The sequence below is a fragment of the Ochotona curzoniae genome, unplaced genomic scaffold (assembly GCF_017591425.1).
Source record: "Ochotona curzoniae isolate NIBS_2020 unplaced genomic scaffold, NIBS_Ocur_1.0 contig_66, whole genome shotgun sequence".
Classification (NCBI taxonomy): Eukaryota; Metazoa; Chordata; class Mammalia; order Lagomorpha; family Ochotonidae; genus Ochotona; species Ochotona curzoniae.
The window spans coordinates 23,115,126-23,134,242 of record NW_024466512.1 but is presented as its reverse complement, the minus strand read 5'-3'; the positions used below and the strand labels follow the sequence as shown (position 1 = coordinate 23,134,242).

Here is a 19,117-nt window from a genome sequence, read left to right as displayed (position 1 = left end):
GATTACTAATAACCCAATAACTATTTACCTAGCAATGCGTTTCAGCATTAATCTATCAGGGGCTTTCCAAAAAAAATTTGCGGGGGGAGGCTTTCATAAATTTAGGGAAAAATACATAGTGTGAAAAAAAACTATACATGAATGTCAAGATTATTTTGACAGGCTGGTGTCATAACATAGTAGGTAAAACCACCACCTGCAATGCCTGTATCCCATATGGACACTGGTTCATGCCCTAGCTGCTCCACTTCCCATCCAGCTCCCTGCTGGTGGCCTGGGGAAGGCATCAGAGGATGGCCCAAAGCCTTGGGCCACTGCTACCCACATGGAGACTTGGCTTCTGGCTGACTTGCTCCTGGTTTAGCCTTGTCCATTGTGGTCACATGAAGAGTAAACGAGCAGATGGAAGTCTTCCCTCTTTGTGTCTCTCCCTCTCTGTAACTCTTTCAAATAAACAAATATTTAAATCTTTTTTAAAATGTTTTTCACCAAAACAAACTGATCTTTCATCTGTTTTCCATAGACATTTTAAACCTCATTATTCTGTTCTGGGGCAGAAATTCAGACACCGACTAACATAGTTTGCTACCTGCTTTTTCTAAGAGACTCCACTCCTCTGTGTGATTGGTGTTGTGGGTAAATGCTCAACACAATCCATTAGGGAGTTCTACTAACCTGAGGTGGTACTTTGCAGGTGAAATTGGCCATCTACTTGAAATATCTAAAAGCAGTAGGATGGTGTTCCATATTCTTCATCACCTTTTTCTACATTTTGAATTCTGTGGCTTTGGTTGGATCCAACCTCTGGCTCAGTGCTTGGACCAGTGATTCTGCAATCTACAACAGCACCAACTATCCATCCTCTCAGAGAGACCTGAGAATTGGGATCTTTGCAGCTCTGGGCGTAGCACAAGGTAGGTCTGACAGCTGCAGCAGCAATCTCTTACAGGATCTGTGTGGACTCTACTTTTCTTGGACTCAAAAAAGCATTTGCTGTTATGTCCTGAAACAGATTCTCAGGGAACCCAGTGCCTAGTACTAACTAAACTTGTTCCATTTTTAGGTGCAACCTTGCTTATAGGAAATGCCTGGAGTGCCAAAAGTTGTGCCCATGCATCAAGTCTCTTACACAAGCAACTGCTGAACAACATCCTTCGAGCACCCATGAGGTTTTTTGACACAACACCCATAGGCCGGATTGTGAACAGATTTTCTGGTGTAAGTATCTCAAAGGTTGTAAGGTAGTGTATTTGTATACCACAACTTTTCCTCACAGAAGGAATCTTCATGCCCCTCCGTGCAGTTCTGGTTCTTCCATCTGCTCAGCATACAATGTTTGAGTACATGTTGAGTTCCCACAGATTCCTAGGATACAGTGCTGCCTTTTCAAGTAACTTTTCATCTAGTACTGGAGACAGCTGAGGAAACGAGGGATTATGATAGAACATGGTCAGATCAACAAACAGCAGCATCTGTGAAAGCGTTCTGAGACTACACAGGAACGGCAGAGCAAAGAGGCTCAGCCTGGGTGACAGGATGGAAAGGTCAGAAAAGGCAAGACTTGGGTTAAATTACAGAGATAAGCCAGGGAGGAGAGGAGAATTGGTGAAGGTGAAGAGAGTAGAATCTGAGTAAGAAGGATTATTCTGCAGAAGGAAAAATGTAAGTAAAAGCATTCTCACTTCCTGATAGAGCAAATAAAAGGGGATGGTAGGATAACCATTTACTTTATTTAGGCCTCCATTATTGAAACTTCCATCTTTGATGCTTAACAGCAGTGAGTTAATATGTTTGATGAAATAGAGCCATCTGCAATTACAGGGGGATTCTCATCCACTGTTTGAGGTCTATTTCAGATTGTCTACTACAGTGTCACTGCAAATCCTGGTACTGTTGGTGTTTATCCATTGACATCTATTCATTCATTCAATAAATGAATCAAATAATATGCTAGATAGTAGGTTACTCAACCAATGTTAAGAGGAGCAGGCATTTAGCCTAGAGCTTAAGACATTTGCATCCCATGTGGGAGAAACTCCTGCTCCTGCCTCCAGCTTCCTGTGAATGCATGCAGACTCCAGGAGCCAGTGTGATGGCTGAAGTATGTTCCCAAAACACATGGGGAGACCTGGGTGGTGTTCCTAGCTCCATCCCTGGCCCAGCCATGGCCACTAGAGAGTGAGCCAGCAGAAGAGAATGCGGATTCTCTTTTTCCCTCAAATAAATATTAAAAATAAACAAATGTTAAGGTTATTAGTGATTCCCTTCCATGAGACAGACCTAAATCATTGATTGTTTAAAAGGATTTATTTGAATATCAGAGTTACAGAGAGAAAAAGAATTCTCCTATCTGTTGTTTTACTCCCCAAATAGCAAAACAGCCAGGGCTTGGCTAGACTAAAGTCAAGAGTTTGGGGCTTCATCTGGGTCTCCCCATACAAATACAGGGGTACAAGCACTTGAACCATCTTCAGCTGCTATCTGAGGTGCATTAGCAGAGAGCTTGATTGAAAGTAAAGAAGGCAGGACTCTGTGAGACACTGTGCCTCAGACAATAGCTTGACCTGCCTTGCTACCACAATGCTGGCCCCTAAATCAGTGATGTTTAATGCATCTGAGCTAGAGGTTTCAGGAGCAGAGAACAAACAATTTTTTTAAAGATTTATTTATTTTTATTCCAAAGTCGGATATACAGAGAGGAGAAGAGACAGAGAGGAAGAGCTTCTGTCCGATGATTCACTCCCCAAGTGAGCACAACGGCTGGTGCTGTGCTGATCTGGAGCCAGGAGCCAGGAGCTTCTGGGTATCCCACACGGGTGCAGGTCCCAAGCCTTTGGGCCATCCTCAACTGCTTTCCCAGGCCACAAGCAGGGAGCTGGATGGGAAGTGGAGTGGCCACGATATAAACCAGCGCCCAAATGGGATCCTAGCAATTTCAAAGCAAGGACTTTAGCCACAAGGCCACCGTGCCAGGCCTGAGAACAAACAATTCTAATGAGAGTCTACTGTCATCAGCATACTTGTTCTCTGCTTGGGTGGAAGAGAGTATGCTTTTAGAAATAAAAAATTTAAAAATACGTTCTCACTTGTTTGGTCTTAGAGTAGACATGGAAAGGAAAACCCAAGTTCACAGCTGGATCCTGGGGGCACAGTAGCTGCTTCAACAGTGTGTAGGTGACCGTCCTCATTTATTACCTTGCCCAGGGCAGGGAAATCTGAAATATGAGGCTTCCATAGTATGTTTCAAACCATTATCTTTGTATTAATTTTTTCCACAAGCTGTGAGGGTATTAGCATAGTATGACTCTTCAGCACCCCCTCAGGTCTGTGGTTTGAACACTGGCAGGGCAGAGATCACATTTACTTTCACGCCCCTTTTCCCTTCATGCTTTGCACTGGGCCCAGGCTACAACTTCCCAGAATAGAGTGGCTCTTTAGGGCAGGTGTCAGGGCCTTGTTGATGGGAGCCTCCAAACAAATGCTTACTGAGTACCTATTATATGATAGGCTGTGTGCTAGGTCCTCAGCGGAATTAGGACCTGTGTAAATTTAGAATAACCGACCTGGTTTAGCTATGGGAGAAGGATTTATCCATAAGGTTCTGTTGGCATATAATGATTATGAATGGTTTAATGACAATCGGGCATTTCAGTGAGAAGAGTGTAAACTTTGACCAAGTCTACTGTAAAATAATTGAGAGAGAGAGAGACTCCCATTTCGATGTGGAAGGATTTTGAAAAACAAAGAAATTACAGTAATGAAATCTGTTATTGGCATGATCTATTGCAAGTGAGTTTCATGAGACAGTTGGGTGGAAGAGTGGCAGGGCGTGCACATGTCTGAAGAGCTGATGGGTGCGCTGTCTCTGGATCGTCTTCCCAGGACATCTCCACGGTGGACGACACCCTCCCCCAGACCCTGCGCACCTGGATGTTGTGCTTCCTGGGGATAGTCAGCATTCTTGTCATGATCTGCATGGCCACCCCAGTCTTTGCCGTCATCATCGTTCCTCTTGCCATCATTTACGTGTCGGTTCAGGTAGGTCTGGAACCGGCTAGGTCTTCCTTCTCCGTTGCTGAAAGTCCACGGTTTTTCCTGAGATTCCTCACTTTTATTTCTTGCTAGTCCTTCCTCTCCAGTATCTTTGCTGTTAAATTGAATGTTGATTTATCCAGGCACCAATAAGCCCCTGAATTGTTAACCTCAATTAATATATGATTTATAACTCATCTACCCCTAACTGCTGCTGTGTGGAAGACTGACGTTTCCTCCCAAGAACATGTCGAGACTGCACTCCATCTGAACCCCCATAATGTTCAAGTACTTCCGCTCACCCTCGTTCGGTAACTCTGCTGACTCTACTCTTGAATTCTTACCCAAACCTTTAGCTAACTTTTTCTGGCCATTTCCTTGTCCATCCCACTTTTACACAACATCCTTTTCTCTAATGAGTACAGACACTTTGGATGACATATGCACATCTGGGGAGAATGTGGGTTAGGCTGACAGAGCTTCCTATGTGGGCTGGGAATTCAGGTATTCAAGGCAATGATGTCTCCACATTTTCCTCATGCTCTGTCCCCACCATCCCCAATCTTTCTGTTCTCTTCCTCTCTGCCTCTCCCATCCTTTCCTTAGACACCTGTCCTTTGCAGGTGTGGACTGTGTCCATTAAGGTGAAAGAGGAATTATAGCAGAGGCAACATGATTCTGTAACTCTGTTTTTGTGTTCAGGTGCTTTATGTGGCTACTTCTCGCCAGCTGAGACGTCTGGACTCTGTCACCCGGTCCCCTGTGTATTCTCACTTCACTGAGACCGTGTCAGGTTTGTCTGTCATCCGTGCCTTTGAGCACCAGCAGCGATTTCTGAAACAAAATGAGAATGGGATTGATACCAACCAGAAGTTTGTCTCTTCCTGGATTACTTCCAACAGGTAGGGCTTTCCCCTGGCCATTGGCCCCAGTGTGTACTTGGGCTTCTGTGTGTTTGGCGGTAGCCATGGGAAGGCAGGCACAGTTGTATCTGCACATGCTGTCCAGCCATGTAAGTAGAGAGGAGAGAGCACGAGTTTTGTCATCAGAGACTGGGTCTCCATACCACCTCTGCCATCTTCCAAGATGGGTGAATTGTCTTTGCCTCTCTAAGGACAAATCTCAGTTTCTTTGAACTTTTTTAAAAGATTTTTTTGTTGTTGTTGTTGGAAAGTCAGATATACAAAGAAGAGGAGAGACAGAAAGATCTTCTGTCTGATGATGCACTCCCCAAGTGACTGCAATGGCTGGTGCTGCACTGATCTGAAGCCAGGAGCCAGGAGCTTCTGGGTCTCCCACTTGGATGCAGGATCCCAAGGTCTTGGGTTGTCCTCGACTGCCTTCTCAGGCCACAAGCGGAAAGCTGGATGGGAAGTAGGGCTGCCGGGATTAGACCCGGTGCCCCCATATGGGATCCCAGCATGTTCAAAGCAAGGACTTTAGCTGCTAGGCCACTACACCAGGCCCAGTTTCTTTGTCATAACTCTCAGGATTATGGTAGAAATCAGGTGTCATTTGCAAGCATATTGTAAGCAAGGTTCTGTGCAAGTTCTGGGTATACCACACATTCTCTATTTGCTTCCCTGAGAGTAGTTGTGAGGTTCTCCAAAGGCGTGGTCCTCTTTGTAGGGTGGTGAAAGAGGTGGAAGCTGGGGAGAGGACAGTTGGGAAGTTTTTGAAAATCCCACTGGTGACAGAAATGGAAAACCCACAGTCTATGAGGTGAATACCTGAACAGGTAAATCTTGTCCTCCAGCATCCTTAGACTGCGGTACGTGAGGTGCGTCCCCAGAGGAGGGTCTTAGAAAGGGGACGTTCACGTTCATGAGTGCTTGGCAAAGTGCCTTGAGGTATTAAGGACAGGCTCGTGATGCACATTCAGCATTGTCCAGAACACAGAGGAGTCAGAAGCTTGTCAAGATAACTTATTTCTTAGAGGTTTTTCCAAGAAAAACAAGTATATAGGGCCCGGCGGCGTGGCCTAGAGGCTAGGGTCCTCGCCTTGAATGCAGCAGGATCCCATATGGGTGCCGGTTCTAATCCTGGCAGCTCCACTTCCCATCCAGCTCCCTGCTTGTGCCCTGGGAAAGCAGTCAAGGATGGCCCAAAGCCTTGGGATCCTGCACCCGTGTGGGATACCCGGAAGATGCTCCTGGCTCCTGGCTTCGGATCGGCATAGCATCGGCCATTGTGCTCACTTGGGGAGTGAATCACCGGATGGAAGATCTTCCTCTCTGTCTCTCCTTCTGTCTGTATATCTGACTTTCCAATAAAAATAAATAAATCTTTAAAAAAAAGAAGTAGAGATAGGAAAGAAAAAAAATTAAATAAATAGATAGATAGATAGATCTTATTGGATCCCCACTATAAAATTTGTAGATTTATTTGTTAATATGCTAAAATTATTGGTACAAATATGTTTAAATATATTTTATTTGGAAATAGCAAGTTTTATAAACTATGTCTTTTTATATGTACTCTTTATTGCTCCACAGAGCTTCGTGTATTTGCCTGTGATTAATGGGCAAGTACCTCACTCCCTACTCACATCATGTTCTTATTTTCTTCTCCACCTTTTTTTAGATTTATTTATTTTTATTGGAAAGGCAAATATACAGAGAGGAGAAGAGACAAAGAGGAAGATCTTCTGTCCAGTGGTTCACTCGCCAAGGGGCCACAATGGCTGGAGCTGAGCCAATCCGAAGCCAGGAGCCAGGAGCTTCTTTTGGGTCTCCCATGGGGGTGCAGGGTCTCCAGGCGTTGGGCCGTCCTTGACAGCTTTCCCAGGCCACAAGCAGGAAGCTGGATGGCAAACATGGCCCTTATGGGATCCCAGTGTGTTCAAGGCGAGGACTTTAGCTGCTAGGCTACCACACTGGGCCCTCTTCTCCACCTTTCTAAAAAGATGTCAGACAGGCTACATGGAGCCTTCCTGCAGTGCTTACTTTTTAATTTTACATCTGTGTTCTCTATGGCATTGCTTCCTTGACTTGCTTAAAATAAGTCATTTGGAACATTTCTTTTAAATGCTTAAGAATTTATTTGAAAGACAGAGTTATATAGGATATCATCATTTAGGCAGTACTGAGGATATCCTAAGTAACATCCTACAACTCAAATCCCCATGGATACTCTGTGGATGCAGATACTAAAGTGATCTCTCTCTCTCCCCGTCTCTCTGTTTTCTACCTTATAGGTGGCTTGCATTTCGCCTGGAGTTTGTTGGAAACTTGATCGTCTTCTCTTCAGCCTTGCTGATGGTTATTTATAAACAAACACAGACTGGGGACATCGCGGGCTTTGTTTTATCCAATGCACTCAATGTGAGTCTGAATGTTGGGAGTTTGGCTAAGTTAATGCATGTATTCTTTTTTAAAGAATTTATTTATTTTAAAAGTAAAATTACAGAAAGAGAATAGAGGGAAAGGAGAAAAATCTTCCATGTTCCAAAATGGGCTCAATGGCTGTGGGTATGCCAGGCTCAAGCCAGGAGCCAGAAACTCCATCCAGGTCCCCCACGTGGGTGGCAGGGTTCTCTTCCAGGCATGTCAGCAGGGAGTTGGATTAGAAGTGGAGCAGCTAGGACTCTAACCAGTGCTCAGAGGGGATGCCAGTGCTGTAGATGACAGCTCAGCCTACGGTTCCACGACACCGCTTCCGTGCACTTACTCTTAACCTGAGCCTGAGTTGCACTGTGAAGTCAGTGCTTTTGGTTCCTGTCCAGATCCAGAACAACTAGAAGAGACTGAGGTTCAGACCTTTTAAAGTAGACTCCAGTGTTGTCTGGAAAAATGGATGGACTAATATATACAGCTCCTGATGACTTAAGAAGGCCATTTCATAGTTTTGTTTTAATGGTTCTCTATCTCTGCCTCTGTGCTTGGTTCTCTTCAAAAGAGAAAAGAAATAATTTTCTTCTCAGGAAATGTTTTGAATAAATGATTCCTCCTATGTTTGTTTTTCTCAGTTCACAATAATTGGTGTTAATTGTACTAAAAGCCATAGAGTCTACATAAAACTTTAAAATGTTTCTTACTTCAGTATCCCCAGCATTGTGAGGGGGTAAACGACAGGCATTATTATTTCCTAGCACAGAAGACTGCAACAGCTGTTCAGTAAACATTCATCCAGTAAATGAATCGTATGGCCATCTTTCATGGTGTCTTTTTGAAATATTTTAGACACTTATATCTGTGCACTTTATGCAGTTTCACCTTAATCAGAGGTTAATAAGGCCAATGGCAGGGCGCCCAGGCTAAAGTCACTGGGGTCCTATTGCTACTGCCCCTTCACATTCCTTTCCCTACCCCCTATTTCTTTATTATTTTCATTGGAAAGGCATATTTAAAGAGAGAAGGAAAGATCTTGCAATTGATGGTTCACTGCCAAAGTGACTGCAACAGCTGGAACAGAGCCAATCCAAAGGCAGGAGCCAGGACTTTCTGAGTCTCCCACGTAGGTGTAGGAACCCAAGGCTTTGGGCCATCCTCTGTGCTCTCCTGAGCCACAAGGAGGAAACTGGATGTGAAGTGGAGCAGCCAGGACACACACTGGCTCCCATATGGGATCCCAGCACTTGAAGGAGGAGGATCAGCCAGTTGCACCAGGCCCTCCCCATCCCTATATCTAAGTGTATTAAACCAGGACAGACACTGCAAATAGTCAAGGTGCTATTTGATGGAACCAAAGCAAGACCATTCCATTATCATCAGCTGCACATGATTCACCCTGCTCAGCAGTCACTGTCAGTCCCCACCGAGCCTGTCTTCTGCTGTCGATGACTCCCTCTCTCCCACCACCATTTGGTTTACCAGGACTCCCTATGCACAAGTGCCAATCCTGGCTGAAAGAAGCTTGCTTCTGAGTTGTCTCTAAGCTGATGAACAGATCTTAGCAATCTCTTCAGCAGTATGTAGATGTAGCTGTGCAACGACAGGGCGGCAGTTGCAGTTGATTGATGTAAAATAAGGAGAAGAGTCCATGTAGTAGGTGAAGAACAAGACCAAAGACAAAAAGTGGCAAATTTTTGGAATATTTCTGCCTTTTCTCCTGCTCATCCCCATTGGTAGGATGACTTCTACAATGCCTGTGTATAGAACCCAGGCTTAGTCAGCAAAGCTGAGCTGTGGTCCCATTCAAGCAATGGTCAACCACCCAGATCCCAGGTTCAGCCCCCATCTACTCCAGCTTTACATTGTCCTTCATGTGAATGGCACACGGTAGTGCCTGTCACTCTCTCCAGCCACTCAATGAGCTCCTCTTATTTCTTCCCCCAAGTCAGAAAGTTCTTGAGCTTTGCTGACTCTCCCACAGAGCCCAGCATAATCCTCAGTACAAGACAGGTACCTGCTGCTGGACAAGTTGAGTCGGCTTCTGAGCCCAAGATGATTGTCCATCTTCTGGTTTTTCTGTAGATCACACAAACCCTGAACTGGCTAGTGAGAATGACATCAGAAACAGAGACCAACATTGTGGCTGTTGAGCGAATTACTGAGTACATAAAAGTGGAAAATGAGGTAAGTAAGGAGAGCATCAAGGAGCCCAAGGACAAGGTGCATCTTCAGTACTCACAAGGCATCATCGTGACTAAAGTTTCCTTTGCTTGAGTTCTAAAGACTCAGTTTATTCCAACCGACAATAGGAAATGGTTTGGGGGAAGTTAGATCTTGGAATGTGCCAAGGTAGGTGGTGGCTTCATTGTGAAGGTCCATAGGCCCAACTTGTGGGGTGGAGTTTATTGAATACATCAGGAACTTTCCTGGAAGAAAAAGTCCAATTCATTCTGTTGGATTGCAAGCTGGAAGGTGGCTGGGTCCCTGATGCCCTTCTGCTGTCCTGTGACGGGAGTCGTATGAGGATTGTGGGCTGAGTCGTCACCGTATAAAGCACTGCTCATCTGTCTTTTGGCCAGGCACCCTGGGTGACAGATAAGAGGCCTCCAGCAGATTGGCCCCAAAGAGGTGAGATCCAGTTTATCAACTACCAAGTGCGGTACCGGCCTGAGCTAGATCTCGTGCTGAAAGGAATCAACTGTGACATCAAGAGCACAGAGAAGGTAGGTGGAGTGATGGGAGGCCTGCATCTGAGGCCTTGGAATCATCACAGGATGGTTGGACAGCAGAGAGCAGCACAGGCTAGAGGGATGTGCAGGGACACAGCATCACCACCAGAGGGCTCAGGTTTAGTGCTGCCACCATCAAAGCTTCCCTGGAGCCCAGGCTGCTGTAAGGACCAGAGCAGAGGGAAGTCCCTAAACAGAGCCTGGCCCAGCTTCCCTCCTGCTCAGTCAAATCAGACACTTTTCTTCAGTATTCTTGTACTCCAAGGACCTGGAGTCTAATGAAGGACCACTTCTCCCCTCCGCCAAAAAAATCTGTGGGTCAGTGACACCTGGTCCTTCCCCTTCCCTGACTTCCAAGCAAGCATCTGGCAATGATGTAACAGTTGAATTGAGAGAGCCATCTTTTTCAGACATATGGACAGATTTTTACCACCAGCAAAACCCAAATCAACTTAATATCTTAGAAATGAAGTAGCTGATCCCTGCGTTTTAATACCTCTGATTGCAAATACTCCAGGCTCGGGACTCCCTCCCCACTCTCCCCAGGAGGTTTGCATTTAACTAACACCAAAAGAACTGTGTTCACAGATTGGCGTGGTGGGCAGGACAGGAGCGGGGAAGTCGTCCCTCACCAACTGCCTCTTCAGAATCTTAGAGGCTGCGGGCGGCCGGATCACCATCGATGGGATAGATATCGCCTCCCTCGGGCTCCATGACCTTCGAGGGAAACTGACCATCATCCCGCAGGTGAGCTCCAGCACATACTTTTTTTTCAAGATTTATTTATTTTTATTGCAAAGTCAGATATACAGAGGGAGGGTGAGAGACAGAGAGGAAGAGATTCCATCCGCTGGGTCACTCCCCAAGTGGCTGCAATGGCCAGAGCTGTGCCAGTCTGAAGCCAGGAACCCGGGGCTTCTTCCGGGTCTTCCACGTGGGCGCAGGATCCCAAACACTTGGGCCGTCCTCTACTGCTTTCCCAGGCCACAAGTATGGAGCTGGGCAGGAAACAGGGCTGCTGGGATACGAACTGGTGCCCATATGGGATCCTGGTGTGTGTAAGGCAAGGACTTTAGCCACTAGGCTACCGTGCCAGGCCAAGCACTTTTGTCACAACCAGTGGGGCAGCCTGTTCTGCAGGTTTATTCCCATTAATGTCTGCTCAACCAGCACTATCTTCTGCGGTCTACTTGGGATGCCTGTGCTGCTTCCTTAAGGCACAGGCTTCCTTGCTGTTCCTACTCGGGTTTGGGGTTTTTGTGTGCATTTGTGAGGACCAGGATCTTACCAGTAGGTGGCAGCAACACAAAAGCAGTCAAATAGAGATGATTATTTAGCATTTCTGAAGCTCATCAAGGTTTGCAAAAGCTTTGCAATCAGCATTCGCAGTTTTGCCACTGAAGCTTGAAGCCATTAAGCTTTATACTCCCCATTTGGTATGGTTAACAGAGAAAGGAGGGCATTTGCCGTGTTTCTGTCAGCAGGCAGAATACTTAATGCATCAGCAAAAAAGACTTCTCAGGGATCCTACCAACTAAGGGTTGCCTGGGGGCCCTCTGCTGCGCGGGTTTCACTGGAACCATGCCACTTCCCGCACTGCAGCCAGGTTGCTCTGGGGTTAGTTTCACTGTGTCTGGGGTTTGCTCAGTTTGACACAATCTCTCCTCCATCCTCTTCAAAACGTCCTTCCCTCTGCCTCCCAGGATCCCTGTGCCTCTAGGCCGCAGGTGTTCCTGTGGGGATGCCCAGGCAAGTCCAGCTGCGAACCAGCTCCCAGCTGAAGGGGTCCATCGCCATCAGGCCAGGCCCACCCGCTGTCTCCCAGCCGTGAGGAACCGTTGGTTGAGTCTGTTTCTCACGGCTCGCTTGCCCCTTGGCTTGCAGGACCCCATCCTGTTCTCTGGAAGCCTGCGGATGAATCTGGACCCTTTCAACAACTACTCAGACGAGGAGATCTGGAAGGCCCTGGAGCTGGCTCACCTCAAGTCCTTTGTGGCTGGCCTCCAACATGGACTGTCCCACGAAGTGTCAGAGGCCGGCGACAACCTGAGGTAAATCTCAAGACCAAGACCGGCTTCCCCATAGGCACTGGGAGGAGGTGAGGGGCCCACTCCTCATGTTCCTTGTAGTGTTCGTGCCTGACACCCCACAATTTTCACCCTCCGGGTCTAACTCCTAATATGCCAAATAAATCCATTGTAAATGTAACATGATGAAATAGATGTGAAAATGCTCTGGAACTCACAAACCTGTGTTACTGAGTGTAGCGCTCAAGCCCTTACACGGGGTGAGCTTCTGGATGGTTCCATAATAAAGAACCAGGAAGTGGAGGTTCTCAGCTGACCACCCCACAGCAGGGGGAGACTGTTCTGCAGCCTGCTCCATCCCAAGTGTCTGGTTTCACTGAATATGGGAGGTTTACAGGAGCCCAGCTGGGAACCCCACTCAGCCCAGGGGGTAACACCCTTAAATCCTTGGGACGGTTGACACCCCTCAAATCCTTTTCAAAGCATTTTCACAAATGTCCCTTTACATTTGGCCTGTACTTCGGGTTGACCTGTGAACAAGCTGATCTGGTGTTTTCACTGTAAGAAGCTGAGTTTTCCATCAGCACACGGAAGGTGAGCCTTAGCTGAAGCCCACTGCTCACGGACAGGCCTCGCCCCTGTCCCAAGGATCTCAGCCAGCGATCTGCAGGCAATCAAGCGTCAAAAACATCAACACTTGGAGCTCAGGAGGGAGGAAGAGCATCATAGCTCAATTAATGGGCCAGCAGCTCCAGCTTCCCATGGGAGCTTGTTACAAATGCAGAAGCCCAGGCCCTACTCTTGCTAATCAGTGTCTGCAGTTTATCAAGATACCCAGGTGTTGCAGGGGTGCGTTACACCTCGAGAAGCACCTTCTGAGTGCTGGTACTGACTCAAGCCTGGCTGCAAGCTAGAATCAGCGGCAGCCCCGGGCTACACCCCAGTCCCCTTGAGCCTGGGACCCCCGTGATTCCACCCACCACCAAGCACACCTCAAACACCATCAGTTTTGTTTTCCTTCAGCGACAGATCTGGGGACCAGCAGAATTGAAACAAGGCTTTCAAATAATATAAAAAAGTTATTCAAACATTCAGTCAGCAAGTGTATAATTGCATAGATTACATGCTAGGCATTGGGGACAGAGGCCAGTTAAAACACGCACGGCTTCTGCATCCTAACGCCAAGAGATGGAGGAGACAACCTGTGGAGGCAAACACCACTGGCAGCCAGTATTGCAGAAGGGACATGTGGGACACTATTGTAGGACAGGGTGGGGCCTCGATACCCAACAGCTGGTAGGAGCAAAAACCAGCATGTCCTTCTCACCCTAGGAGATCCTCACACAGTCTCCCCGGTGTCTGGTTTCGAGCCCTGAAGTTTACACCTGAAGTTTCTCTACTGGACAGTGGGTCCATCAGCTAGGCCTCAGCAGCAGGGAGCCAGAGTGGGACTTCAGCATGGCCTGCACCAGTCTCAACCAGCTTGACACAGGCAGGAGTTTGGTACAAGCTAAGGGAGGAGTTTTTACAGTGTCTCTAATGTTACATTACCGAGAAAAAACTCCAAGTTCATCTTGGGTGACTTCTTATTTCCTGCAGAAATTTCTTCCAGAGAATTACAGAACCTGCATCTAGCCACCCCCTGTTTAATATGTTCCCTAATGGCCACAGCAGGAAAGAGCAATTAGCAAATTCCTGAATATTTCCTTCACATCATTTCCCAAAGCTTCTTGATGTAAGTAAGAGGTCCAGCCTTCATTACAGGCTTGTAGCAAATTAAAGCTATTTGCATTTCACAAGCATATTCGAATTCCACATACATTGCATCTCACACCAAGACATCGTGTTCATTAGACAACTTCATCTCTAATCAAGGCAGAAGGCCTTGAACAAATAATTAGCCTTGAGACTAGAATTGCACATTAAAATAAAGGATGGATATGCCAAGGCCATGGAGAAATGCCACTGGGGCATTCTACTGCAATGGCACCCTCTGTGAATGGCGTCAGGCCAGAGACTGCTGAGGAGAACTTAGAGATGTTCATGATATTTTAGAGTGTTAATGCCACTGTGGCCAAATACAAGGCAGTGTTCCTGGGCCAGTGTTTTCCAAACGTGGCTTAAATGTGAAAATTGCCTGGGGTGCTTGTTGAAAATGGTCCCTCTCCATCTAGAGTAAATTAAGGTCTAGAAATATGGACTTTTTTGATCAAGTGTCTGTGAAGGATGTTCTCATTCTGAAACTTGAAAAATGCTGCCCCCAACAGCAGTGCAAGCCAGTTGAAGAAGCTAGTTGAGAGCATTCTAGAACTGAGGAGTAGGAGGTTTCAGAGTCGGTCCCCCTAGTTTCGCCTCGGTCCTTAGAGGCTAACACACAGTTTCTTCCGTCGGCTGCAGCATAGGGCAGAGGCAGCTACTGTGCCTGGGCAGAGCTCTGCTTCGAAAGTCCAAGATTCTGGTCCTAGATGAAGCCACCGCCGCGGTGGATCTCGAGACAGATAACCTCATCCAGACGACCATCCGGAGCGAGTTCTCCCACTGCACGGTCATCACAATCGCACACAGACTGCACACCATCATGGACAGCGACAAGTGAGTGCGGGTGGGACTGGGGAGACACGGCAGGGAGGGTGTCAGCCCTGAGACGCCTCACGGCACAAGGGTTAACCATCAGCAGTTTAGGGATGCATCCCAGGCCCACCCAAAGATTTTCAGTCATTTGGCCAAAAGTATGTATCAAGCTAATGAAAGCCAATGGATGTTAGGGAACTCCCTTGAGGGTAAAAAAGGAAATTGTAGCTGATGAGTGTGGGAGGTAGTTGTGGACCTTCCCAACCATCTGGGGCCTCTGCCACTACCCCTGTACGGTGTCTGGAAACTTCCTGTCCTCTGTCCCTCCCAACTATGGCGTGTTATATTCGAGGTCAGCAACCTAGAAAACTGGAGAGTACAGGCTTTCCTATTTTTTGGCCCGGGGAACGATTCCCCTGTTAAACCAGTCTATCCTGAAGTGACGTGCACTTCACTGAAGTGGACTCACACTGCCTGCATGCTTGTATCTCCTGATGCTCCGAGTGGCGTTCTGCCATGCTGAGGTGCAGGGCTGTGGGTCCATCGCCCCCTTTCACAGCTTTGTGACCTTGCACCCCTCTACCGCTGCTTGATCCCAGTGATTTTCACAAGTGCAAAGGTTTGAGATCCTACTTTCTAAATCTCTGTGTCTTTCTTCCCTCCTTCAGGATAATGGTCCTAGAGAATGGGAACATTATAGAGTATGGCAGCCCTGAAGAACTGCTGGACAACCAGGGTCCCTTCTATCTGATGGCCAAGGAAGCTGGCATTGAGAATGTGAACAACACAGCATTCTAGCAATGGGTTCCAAGGCTGCAAAGACTGTGAGGGTCATTCCTTATGTTACCTCTGTGAAATCGATCCTGTGTACAAAAGTGTGTATAACACATACATATAGAATATGTAAAAACGAATGTTCATGTACCTACTACCCAGGATAAGAAAATGAATATTTGGGGCCGGCACTGTGGCTTAATGGGTAAAGCTGCCATCTGCAATGCCAGCATCCAATATGCACTTCAGTTCAAGTCCTGGCTGTTCCACTCCGATCCCTGCTTATGGCCAGGGAAAGTCGCAGATGGCCCAAGTCCTTGGGCCCCAGCACCCACGAGGGAGATTCGGAAGAAGCTTCTGGTTCCTGGCTTTGGACTGCCCCAATTCCAGCCGTTGAGGCAATTTGAGGAGTGAAACAGCGCATGGAAAAGATGGTTTTTTTTTTTTTCTCTGTCACTCTGTAACTCTGCCTTTCAGATAAATAAATAAATCTTTTTAAAAAAGGAAAAGAAGGTGGGTCTCAGGACGGGGCATCTCATGCCTGGATCCCGGATGGCCGCCATGGGCACATGGTGAGCCGTGTCCGGGCCTGCTGGGTTCCAGAGGCTGCTTCCTTCAGGGTGAGTAGACCGAGGGGGGAGGCCTCTGGGACTGGGCAGGTCCGGCACCCAGCCACCGCCCTCATTGGGCGGTGAAGGGGATTTGGGAGGGGCACGACCTTGGGCCTGGGAATTTAAACCTCCAGCAGCCTCCCGGCAGCTGGTGGGTCTCAGGACGGGGCGTCTCATGCCTGGATCCCGGACGGCCGCCATGGGCACATGGTGAGCCGTGTCCGGGCCTGCTGGGTTCCAGAGGCTGCTTCCTTCAGGGTGAGTAGACCGAGGGGGGAGGCCTCTGGGACTGGGCAGGTCCGGCACCCAGCCACCGCCCTCATTGGGCGGTGAAGGGGATTTGGGAGGGGCACGACCTTGGGCCTGGGAATTTAAACCTCCAGCAGCCTCCCGGCAGCTGGTGGGTCTCAGGACGGGGCGTCTCATGCCTGGATCCCGGACGGCCGCCATGGGCACATGGTGAGCCGTGTCCGGGCCTGCTGGGTTCCAGAGGCTGCTTCCTTCAGGGTGAGTAGACCGAGGGGGGAGGCCTCTGGGACTGGGCAGGTCCGGCACCCAGCCACCGCCCTCATTGGGCGGTGAAGGGGATTTGGGAGGGGCACGACCTTGGGCCTGGGAATTTAAACCTCCAGCAGCCTCCCGGCAGCTGGTGGGTCTCAGGACGGGGCGTCTCATGCCTGGATCCCGGACGGCCGCCATGGGCACATGGTGAGCCGTGTCCGGGCCTGCTGGGTTCCAGAGGCTGCTTCCTTCAGGGTGAGTAGACCGAGGGGGGAGGCCTCTGGGACTGGGCAGGTCCGGCACCCAGCCACCGCCCTCATTGGGCGGTGAAGGGGATTTGGGAGGGGCACGACCTTGGGCCTGGGAATTTAAACCTCCAGCAGCCTCCCGGCAGCTGGTGGGTCTCAGGACGGGGCGTCTCATGCCTGGATCCCGGACGGCCGCCATGGGCACATGGTGAGCCGTGTCCGGGCCTGCTGGGTTCCAGAGGCTGCTTCCTTCAGGGTGAGTAGACCGAGGGGGGAGGCCTCTGGGACTGGGCAGGTCCGGCACCCAGCCACCGCCCTCATTGGGCGGTGAAGGGGATTTGGGAGGGGCACGACCTTGGGCCTGGGAATTTAAACCTCCAGCAGCCTCCCGGCAGCTGGTGGGTCTCAGGACGGGGCGTCTCATGCCTGGATCCCGGACGGCCGCCATGGGCACATGGTGAGCCGTGTCCGGGCCTGCTGGGTTCCAGAGGCTGCTTCCTTCAGGGTGAGTAGACCGAGGGGGGAGGCCTCTGGGACTGGGCAGGTCCGGCACCCAGCCACCGCCCTCATTGGGCGGTGAAGGGGATTTGGGAGGGGCACGACCTTGGGCCTGGGAATTTAAACCTCCAGCAGCCTCCCGGCAGCTGGTGGGTCTCAGGACGGGGCGTCTCATGCCTGGATCCCGGACGGCCGCCATGGGCACATGGTGAGCCGTGTCCGGGCCTGCTGGGTTCCAGAGGCTGCTTCCTTCAGGGTGAGTAGACCGAGGGGGGAGGCCTCTGGGACTGGGCAGGTCCGGCACCCAGCCACCGCCCTCATTGGGCGGTGAAGGGGATTTGGGAGGGGCACGACCTTGGGCCTGGGAATTTAAACCTCCAGCAGCCTCCCGGCAGCTGGTGGGTCTCAGGACGGGGCGTCTCATGCCTGGATCCCGGACGGCCGCCATGGGCACATGGTGAGCCGTGTCCGGGCCTGCTGGGTTCCAGAGGCTGCTTCCTTCAGGGTGAGTAGACCGAGGGGGGAGGCCTCTGGGACTGGGCAGGTCCGGCACCCAGCCACCGCCCTCATTGGGCGGTGAAGGGGATTTGGGAGGGGCACGACCTTGGGCCTGGGAATTTAAACCTCCAGCAGCCTCCCGGCAGCTGGTGGGTCTCAGGACGGGGCGTCTCATGCCTGGATCCCGGACGGCCGCCATGGGCACATGGTGAGCCGTGTCCGGGCCTGCTGGGTTCCAGAGGCTGCTTCCTTCAGGGTGAGTAGACCGAGGGGGGAGGCCTCTGGGACTGGGCAGGTCCGGCACCCAGCCACCGCCCTCATTGGGCGGTGAAGGGGATTTGGGAGGGGCACGACCTTGGGCCTGGGAATTTAAACCTCCAGCAGCCTCCCGGCAGCTGGTGGGTCTCAGGACGGGGCGTCTCATGCCTGGATCCCGGACGGCCGCCATGGGCACATGGTGAGCCGTGTCCGGGCCTGCTGGGTTCCAGAGGCTGCTTCCTTCAGGGTGAGTAGACCGAGGGGGGAGGCCTCTGGGACTGGGCAGGTCCGGCACCCAGCCACCGCCCTCATTGGGCGGTGAAGGGGATTTGGGAGGGGCACGACCTTGGGCCTGGGAATTTAAACCTCCAGCAGCCTCCCGGCAGCTGGTGGGTCTCAGGACGGGGCGTCTCATGCCTGGATCCCGGACGGCCGCCATGGGCACATGGTGAGCCGTGTCCGGGCCTGCTGGGTTCCAGAGGCTGCTTCCTTCAGGGTGAGTAGACCGAGGGGGGAGGCCTCTGGGACTGGGCAGGTCCGGCACCCAGCCACCGCCCTCATTGGGCGGTGAAGGGGATTTGGGAGGGGCACGACCTTGGGCCTGGGAATTTAAACCTCCAGCAGCCTCCCGGCAGCTGGTGGGTCTCAGGACGGGGCGTCTCATGCCTGGATCCCGGACGGCCGCCATGGGCACATGGTGAGCCGTGTCCGGGCCTGCTGGGTTCCAGAGGCTGCTTCCTTCAGGGTGAGTAGACCGAGGGGGGAGGCCTCTGGGACTGGGCAGGTCCGGCACCCAGCCACCGCCCTCATTGGGCGGTGAAGGGGATTTGGGAGGGGCACGACCTTGGGCCTGGGAATTTAAACCTCCAGCAGCCTCCCGGCAGCTGGTGGGTCTCAGGACGGGGCGTCTCATGCCTGGATCCCGGACGGCCGCCATGGGCACATGGTGAGCCGTGTCCGGGCCTGCTGGGTTCCAGAGGCTGCTTCCTTCAGGGTGAGTAGACCGAGGGGGGAGGCCTCTGGGACTGGGCAGGTCCG

At 50.3% G+C, this 19,117-nt stretch overlaps 1 protein-coding gene across 1 annotated transcript in view; it reads left to right on the top strand.

Annotated features, from left to right (window-relative positions):
* Positions 1–15,963, top strand: part of ABCC2 (ATP binding cassette subfamily C member 2) — a 58,490-nt gene extending 42,527 nt beyond the window's left edge. The window contains exons 22-32 of the mRNA XM_040992315.1: positions 695–914; positions 1,064–1,218; positions 3,883–4,038; positions 4,735–4,934; positions 7,229–7,355; positions 9,447–9,548; positions 9,944–10,087; positions 10,682–10,840; positions 11,978–12,144; positions 14,518–14,712; positions 15,360–15,963. Coding sequence (XP_040848249.1) covers positions 695–914; positions 1,064–1,218; positions 3,883–4,038; positions 4,735–4,934; positions 7,229–7,355; positions 9,447–9,548; positions 9,944–10,087; positions 10,682–10,840; positions 11,978–12,144; positions 14,518–14,712; positions 15,360–15,489 — 1,755 coding nt within the window. The 3' untranslated portion in view covers positions 15,490–15,963. The remainder of the gene's footprint in view (positions 1–694; positions 915–1,063; positions 1,219–3,882; positions 4,039–4,734; positions 4,935–7,228; positions 7,356–9,446; positions 9,549–9,943; positions 10,088–10,681; positions 10,841–11,977; positions 12,145–14,517; positions 14,713–15,359) is intronic.
* The last annotated feature ends 3,154 nt before the right edge of the window (positions 15,964–19,117 follow it).